This window comes from Hippocampus comes, unplaced genomic scaffold (genome assembly GCF_001891065.2).
Source record: "Hippocampus comes isolate QL1 unplaced genomic scaffold, H_comes_QL1_v1.1 scaffold42, whole genome shotgun sequence".
Lineage (NCBI taxonomy): Eukaryota > Metazoa > Chordata > Actinopteri > Syngnathiformes > Syngnathidae > Hippocampus > Hippocampus comes.
This window is the reverse complement of record NW_017805107.1, coordinates 774,530-783,095: the sequence shown is the minus strand read 5'-3', so window position 1 is coordinate 783,095 and position 8,566 is coordinate 774,530. Positions and strand designations below refer to the sequence as shown.

Sequence of the window (8,566 nt, the reverse complement as noted above, 5' to 3'; positions counted from 1 at the left end):
TTAGTCAGTTATGTCAGTTATTTGCTGTTGTATCGCCGATTTTCAATCGTTAGTATTAAATTCATGGTAACGAAATAAAATGACAAACGTGTATCAAATAAATCTGCTCACCTGCAATTTATAATGGCGCATTGTAGTCACCTTCGTGCACGAAAGTTTGTTCAATCTCAGCTGTTAGTCAGTTATTAGTTAGTCAGTTATGTCAGTTATTTGCTGTTGTATCGCCGATTTTCAAAATGCGAATGATCTGTTTATTTTCAAAGAATAGTTTGTTTTGTTATTGTTTGGTTGGTGTCTTATATGAAACTGCGACACTGCGCAATTTATTGGACAGACTTGTTGAAGATCACACAACGTAATTTGGGTGGCATTTTATTTCGTATTTTTAAATCATCTTTTTATTTTTGACTATCTGTAAATTTAGTTTCCAGATCTTAATTGTGAATGCATACTTAATGGTTTTAAATGCTCCTGAAATTAAGTGCTGCTTGACGAGCCTATATTGTGTATGTATGTGACGTCACTGAAGGCCTAAGGTTGAAATGCACGGCCCGCCACTGGATTCTGCTATTGTTCATCATGTTGCTTCAAGGTGCTGCTGTGGGAAGTCAAACACTAATCATTTAAATTGTGAGATTTGATTATCTAAATTTGACATCTTGAAACTGTCACACCCATTGTGTCAACCTGTAAACATTTCGTTTGTTGTGTCTGTTGGCAGTGAGTGTTTGGCAAGCATGGCAGTGCATGTGGCTGGACTTGTGGCAGTGGGGTTCTTTTACGTGGTCATCCTGCTGACCGGGATCTTGGCCTCGCGCAAGTCAAAGCAAGTGGAGAAGAAATGCTCGGGCAGAAAGAGCGAAGTCGCCATCGTCGGAGGACGCAATATGAACGTTGTGATTTGTGTGTTCACAATGACAGGTATGATTTTTTTGGGGGTGATTTTCATATATTGTAGTGTTGACTGTTCTTTCTCATCTTTGTTTCCTTCCAGCGACATGGGTTGGTGGAGGTTACATTATGGGCACGGCTGAGGCTGTTTACTTGCCAACTCGTGGTCTTGTCTGGGCTTCTGGACCTTTTGCATATCTTGTGAATTTTATTTTAGGTGAGTATCTGAAACGTACAGTGAACCCTTCGGTGCCATGGAAGGGAAAAAAATGGTGAAATGTCACATTGTGGAAAACAGTTATCAGTGCATCTGGAAAGTCTTGGCAGCGCTTCACTTTTTCTGCATTTTGTCCTGTCGCAGCATTATTCCAAAATTGATTGAACTTAATGTTCCTCAAAGTTCGATACACAACATCAAATAATGACAATGTGGAAAATTGGGGGTACTGTATTTCCGGCCAAAAAAAAGGGGATACAAGTATTCACAGCCTCGCGATGGCGCTGACATTAAAACAACAGCGCTAAATACATAGAACGTCAGCCCATCATCAATCCCGTTACTTGATTGACAGAGAGGGTAACCAATCAGATGACTGAATCACCCACTCATGCGGAGACAATGGCGCTAAATGCTAAGTGCTAAGCTAATTACCTCCGTTTCTTAGGCAGGCGTGCCCAATACTGTACGTCGATCGCAATCGACCAAGAGCCAGCACACTGGTCCCAAGTCGACCGCGAGCGGTGGGAGGAGGAAATGTGAAAACAAAAAAAGATTTGTGTGTTTCATTTATGTTCGGGCGCTCAGGCTGTTGCTCGTCGTGGCGTGAATGCAAATGTGTGCGAGTGCATGGTCATGCGTGTGTGTGTGTGTGTGTGTGTGTGTTTCTCTTTGCAGTTACACAGTAAAAAAATTGGCCACCCCTGACATATTAGAGAGAGAGAGATAGATAGATATGTGTGTCTGTTTTTTTTTTTCAAAACTTTCAAATATCGTTTACATTTATCCATGATGGGGTATTGTGCGTAGAGTGTTGAAAAAAACCTCCATTGTCTTCCATTGTTGAGTCATGATGTAACAATGTGGAAAATTTTCGCTACTTTCCACTACTCATTTTTTTTCTTCTTGCTCGTTTATTGTCTTTGTATTATCATGCCACTTTTAATCTTAACAATGTGGAAAATTTTCGCTACTTTCCACTACTCATTTTTTTCTTCTTGCTCGTTTATTGTCCTTGTATTATCATGCCACTTTCAATCGACTTCCTCCTCACAAGACCACAATTTTGCTTGTGGTGCCTTAAAGCAATGAGGTCCAAACGCTACGTGACCATGCTGGACCCATTTCAGCATCGCTACGGCCGGTTGTTCACAACGGCAATATTAATTCCTGCTTTGATCAGTGATATTTTTTGGGTTGCCTGCATCCTTGCTGGTCTAGGTTAGTCATTGAATTTTATTGCATTTGTATTTTTGAGTGTTCCAATTTGTGTGTGCGTGTGTCACACACATATATTATACGCAATATACTGTATATGTGGGGCAACATAATGTTCAGGAGCAACAATGAGCAGATTGCATGTGATTTCCATTCCAGGGGGCACAATGAGCATCTTCCTGGATTTATCACCAACACTCTCCATCCTGATCTCTGCGGCTGTCTCCATTATATACACTGTTCTAGGAGGCCTGTACGCAGTTGCGTACACTGACGTCATCCAACTGTCCTTCATTTTTGTCAGTCTGGTGAGCTATCAAGAAAATTGTGCAATTGTCGTGTGTGTGCGTGCAGTCGTTCCATCTGAGAGTGTCAATGCCATCGGCTGTAATTTATTTTTTTTAACTAAACAAGTGTTTTGTTTTTGTTTTAGTGGCTCTGTATCCCATTCATGTTTCTCAGCCCCGCGGTGACTGACCTTTCACAAACAATCCATCTCAATGAGTCAAACGTCCACTCTTGGATAGGAGAGGTGAAGCTTGAAGATGCAGGAAAATGGACTGATGACTTTCTCATGTTGGTCAGATATTTTCCTTTGTCTTGTATTGTTCTCCAACAATCCATGGTCAGTTGATGAAGGAATCCTGATCATTCCAAAGGATTCCCTTACTTTTGCTTAAAACTTTAGGTAAGATAAGAAAACCTTGACAACAATCCATGGTCAGTTGATGAAGGAATCCTGATAATTCCAAAGGATTCCCTTACTTTTGCTAAAAACTTTAGGTAAGATAAGAAAACCTTGATTGTTTCACAATGGAGAAATTCGCAATCTACAGCAGCAAAATTTGGAGGGAAGAAAGTAGAAAAAAAAACAAAAACAAAGTATTTGCATGCACAAAATAATTTTTCAAAAAATTTGTCATTGTTTATCGACGTTGTGATGTGACTTCGATGCTTTCTATTCTATGTTGTAGGCTTTCGGTGGACTTTCATGCCAATCCTTACACCAGAGGATCCTCGCGGCGGCCTCCTCATCCAAGGCTCAGGTGTCCTGCTTTGCTGCTGCAGCTTTTGCTTTTATTATGGGAATCCCATCAGTGATCATTGGAGCTACAGCTGCTTCAGCAGGTACGGAAGATGCGCTCGGCCACAAAGAGTTAAACCTGTGTAACCACACCTGTCGACAATGACCAAAACCAAAGGTCCAATTGTCGGAATTCTCAAAAAGATAATCCTGAGTGATTGTGAACCCACTTGTAAATTTGTGTTGTGTCTATAAAAATTACATCCCTCTCTTGGAAAACGGTCTGTGACACAGTCGCAAATGTTATCGCTGCTCATTTTGCAAAATGCAAATCCATGTGTGTGGTCAACGCTAAGGTAGGCCTCTGAAGGAAAAACTTCGAAGGGTAGTGCTGAGTAGGCACTAATTTGTTAGACTAGAATAATACAAATCAGTGTTTTTGATGTAACACATGGTGTCCTCCTGGGGTCAATGTTGGGACCTATACTTTTTCATCTGGACATAAATGACATGTAAATTATCTGAATAATTGACATTTTCATCCAACTTTTGGCATTAATTACTTCCAAACATTATTTAAAAGATTTGATGAACTGGAATTAAATTTGAATCAAACAAAACTCCACAGGAACAAAACCCAAATCGGTGAATTTGTGGAGAAGGCCCCACAACTCATGTCATCTGACTGTCAATGTGATATCAGATTACAACAGAGTTGTTAAAGAAATGTGAAACAAGTTCTAATGTCTTTTCAATTATTCTGTACGCCCCCTCCTCCCTAAGACTGGAACCAGACAGAATACGGTCTCCCCCCACCTTATGAGCGTGGAGAGGCAGGGAATGTCCTGCCTCTGGCTCTGTCCTACATCACACCCACCTGGGTGTCAGTGTTGGGCATTGGCGCAATCGCAGCAGCAGTGATGTCATCCATGGACTCGGCATTGCTGTCATCGGCGTCCATGTTCACGCAAAACATATACAAGGCAACTTTGAGAAAACAGGTGTGTGTTTATGTCGGTGAGTGGTTTTGTGCTTCGGCAGAGCAATTTCATCATGTTTATTAACCCACAGGCGTCAGACAGAGAGCTGCAGTGGGTCACCAGGATTTGTGTGTTGCTGGTGGGCCTGGCTGGGGCCGGTCTGGCATTCAATAGGAGTAGCATCCTTGCTCTCTGGATGCTCGCTACTGACCTACTCTACTGCGTTGTGACCCCGCAGCTGGTCTGTGTGGTGCACCTCAGATCTGCCAATTGCTATGGCGCCATCAGTGGCTACACGGTCGCTCTGCTGCTGCGTGTGCTGAGCGGCGACCCAGCACTCGGCATCCCTCCTGTGCTGCTCTACCCGGGCTGGAGGGAAGATGATGGCGTCATCACGCAGTACTTTCCCTTCAGGACTCTGATTGCGTTCATCTCTCTGGCGGTTGTCGTTCTTGTGTCTTGCCTGGTCGAGCTGGGCTTCAATCACAATGTTATTCCTCAGTCCTGGGATGTGTTGGATGTTTTCAAAAAGAAAATTGAGGCAGAAGAGGACGAGAAACCAACACCACTTGCTCATGAGGGGAAGAACTTGGTCCTTCATACATCATTTTAGCTTACAGTATTTACCGCACAATCAGGAGCACCGAAAAGTCTTCCATTTTCTTAAAAGCTCAAAGCGCACCTTAAAATCCGGTGCTCCTTGTGTTCGCTCATTACGGTAATATGTCGACCCAAGAATAGCTCGCTGGAGATATGCTTGCAATGTTAGAACTTGCTGTTCGTTCAGTGAACTGTGTCGCTGTTTTATTGCATACGTTTTTGTTGCAGCTTTGAAAAAAGGAGAGCTGTGGTGTTTTTTTTTTTTTTTAAGCACACTTGATTAATGGTTTGCACAGTCTCAACAAATACAGTTACTGTCCGTCTTTGTCCATCTCTGTGCCTTTTCTTCTTCCGTTCCATTCGAGATGCACACACAGGTCATGAACGCTTCTCGAGTCGAAAGGAAGGAGCGTAGCTCCATCTAGTGGATGCATTCTAGATTGCGTCTGATAATCCAGTGCGTCCAATATATGAAAAAAATTCTATACTACTGTAGACCGTTCATTGAAGGTGCGCTTCATAATCCAGTGCGCCTTTTAGTGTAGAAAATACGGTAATCGTATCTGCCAAAACTTCAGTGTGTGCTAAAATTGCATATACTGTATCTGGGAAGTGGTGCAATTTGAATAATACATTGTACATGTGCAAGTGAACATCTGGCTCCGTAAGTCTATGTCACAGACTGCATGCATCACTAATTTAAACAACAAAAATGCAAAGTGAATTCGGAGGTTTGTTTGTAAAAAATACATTTGGTTGCAAAGACTGAGAGACAGAACTATGTTGTCCCGAACTGCAACGGTACAGCATGTACACTTGTAAACTTGCATGGCAATCAATATCCAAAATTTCATTGTCGGATAACCTTCATTAGACGTTCAGTGTTACTCGGGGCTGCGTAACATGGAACGTTCTCAAAATGATAGTTTTGGTTTTGGTTCGAAACTAATGTTTGGATAACCAAAAACAAACGTTCTTTTAAATGATGGAATCGATCAGAAAGAAGTCAATGCGGGTGTGTACTCTGCATTATGAACATGTGAGTGAAAAGAGTCGTCCAGTTCTGCTGGCTGGAAAAAAACAAAAATAACACAAATCAGATAGTTTGGAGTTACTCATGTATGCTTTTAATCGGTAATTGAATCGAATGAAGCCTGTTTCGTGGAGGTATTATCCAAGTACAGGTAAGATCAGCTCCTAAAATTCAATTTCTTTGTGAGATATTATTTATGAGAGAGAACACCGTCCTAAAGAAGACCACATGGTTAAAGTTCAGACCATAAATATCAATTCAGATTTTCGGCAGAGTCGCCCCCTGACGAAATTGTGGCCATGCAAGAAGAGTTTCTTGGTAAAACAATGTCAGATGAGAGGGACTTCAGATGGGTCATTACTTTAAATAAAGGGTTGAACTTTGCGTCTCGCCTGCCTGAGTCAATTATCTATCCACCCATCCATTTTCAACACTGCTTGTCCTGAACTGGACTGGGTGAGTGGGTTGGCGTGCTGGAGCTTCTCCCAGCTGACTTCAAGCGGAGGACCGACTGCATTTTATTTTCTCACAAACAGATAAAAGTGAATCAACCCTGATTTTTTTGGCAAGTACCTCAGTGAACTTTGTCTTTTGAAAGATAAAAGTAAATCATGATTGATGTTTTGGCAAGGACCTCAGTGAACTGTGTCCTTCCGAGGGACCTTTGAATGTGTCATGATTCAGAATCTGTTTGTCTCCAGCAGGTGGCAGACAGAGGTGTTCCGATTTTTCCAGCTGACCACCTGTTTTCCCACCATTATCAACGGACTATTCAATGATTTCCAAGCCGACCACAGGCTATTGGTTAATTCGCCTTTCTCAAGCCATTGTTCACATGCAGTATTCTAGAACAGAGGTGTCAAACAAAGGTCCTGGAGGGCTGCTGCCCTGCATGTTTTCCAAGTTTCCCCTGTTGCAACACACCTGATTCAAATGATCAGATCATCAGCAAGCTCTTCAGAAACCTGACCTGACATTGAACCTGGTCATTTGAATCAGGTGTGTTGCGACAGAGAGAGTTGGAAAACATGCATGACTGCGGACCACCAGGACCTGTGTTTGACCACCCTGTTCTAGAACCTCAAATGAACTCGGTTGGTATTTTTTGTGATTTGAATCCCTTTTCATTGAGAGACAAGCAATTTCCGTTTGTATTTTCCTTCCCTTTTGCAAGCGGCCAAGCGCCTTTTGTTTCTCTTGTTTCGTCCTGGTGTGATGACCAGCGTCATTATTTGTACTTCCTTGGTCTTGCGCTTTGTTAATAAACGTTTTTTTTGGACCATAATCGGATACTTGTCTGACGTTTGTTGGATCCAACCCTATCCGGATAATTCCGGAACGTTGCAAAATGGCCTGGACGTTGGGACTTATGGAATTGATCTGTCTGTAAAAAATAAATAAATAAAAATGTCGGCACTAAAATGTACCCCTCAGTCTTGGCCGTCAGACAAACTTTACATCCTTTCGCAGACATTGTTTTGACTGAGTGTTTATGCTCGTCAACATCTTGCTTCTTTGGGGGGCGGCATAATGGGTCATTCCATGCCAAATCCCCCCCATGATATACGTTTGTTCAACTGTTGTTCAAGTTACTGTAAAGAGGGGCTCGGTAACAAAACCCACTTGCGATATCTGTGTTATTTCTACATATGATATTCCAAAATATTGTTTTCAGCAAGAATCATGGAAGTTGATGCACAAAATTTGCTTCCGTGGGCCACATAATATGAAGTGGTGGGCCGGATCTGGTCCCCGGGCCTTCAGTCCGACACCTGCCTTGAGACGATGGATCATTGCAGATTTGCAATCCTTGTCGAATCCCGTTTCCAACAATACCTGTTTTGAGAAGATTGACCCAGTACTTCCCGAGATGTAAGGGTTCAAAAGAAGGCGGCCATGCCTCTTAAAGAAAATGTCCACATTCGGCAGGCCGTAGCTCCCAAAGCCCTGCTCCAGATTGACCTCAAATTGGAAATTTTATGTTGTTCCATCACGATCAACAATTGCATAAAGTTTCATCGATCCATCCATCCATTGCCTGATCCGCTGTATCCTCACAAGGGTCGCTGGGCGTGCTGGAGCCTATCCCAGCCGTCTTCGGGCAGTCGGCGGAGGACACCCTGAACCGGTTGCCAGCCAATATCAACGCACACTTAGACGAACAACCGTTTGCGCTCACACTCACACCTAGGGACAATTTTGAGTGTTCAATCAGCCTGTCATGCATGTTTTTCAGAATGTGGGAGGCAACCGGAGTATTTGGAGAAAACCCACGCAGGCACGGGGAGAACATTAAAACTCCACACAGGAAGGCCGGAGCCGGAATCGAACCCTGCACCTTTGCACTGTGAGGCAGACGTTCCTCCCAGTCGACCACCGTGAGGCCGCGTCAAGTTTCAATGAAATAAAAATGTGCTTGGTCAAACCCGCTGCGTGACTTTGGCACGGAACCCGAATACTTGTTGACAGCATCTACAAGTACAAGCACATTTCAGGAGGGATTAAATTATTAGCTCTCTCTGTCAAACTGTAAACGAACGCAGTAAAACTTGGGTACAAATGGGTAACGATAAGGACATAATCATTTAGTTTTCACACTACAA

The 8,566-nt window shown here is 42.8% G+C and overlaps 1 protein-coding gene across 2 annotated transcripts in view; it reads left to right on the top strand.

Moving 5' to 3' along the window:
* The window catches only part of LOC109513169 (high-affinity choline transporter 1-like), a 15,117-nt gene extending 10,087 nt beyond the window's left edge, over positions 1–5,030 (top strand). Inside the window, exons 3-10 of one of the 2 annotated variants that reach the window (XM_019865423.1) lie at positions 722–921; positions 995–1,123; positions 2,195–2,329; positions 2,486–2,634; positions 2,760–2,906; positions 3,301–3,454; positions 4,134–4,351; positions 4,422–5,030. In XM_019865423.1, coding sequence (XP_019720982.1) covers positions 738–921; positions 995–1,123; positions 2,195–2,329; positions 2,486–2,634; positions 2,760–2,906; positions 3,301–3,454; positions 4,134–4,351; positions 4,422–4,943 — 1,638 coding nt within the window. In that variant the 5' untranslated portion in view covers positions 722–737 and the 3' untranslated portion in view covers positions 4,944–5,030. The remainder of the gene's footprint in view (positions 1–721; positions 922–994; positions 1,124–2,194; positions 2,330–2,485; positions 2,635–2,759; positions 2,907–3,300; positions 3,455–4,133; positions 4,352–4,421) is intronic. The other variant, XM_019865422.1, reaches the window with a different exon arrangement.
* The last annotated feature ends 3,536 nt before the right edge of the window (positions 5,031–8,566 follow it).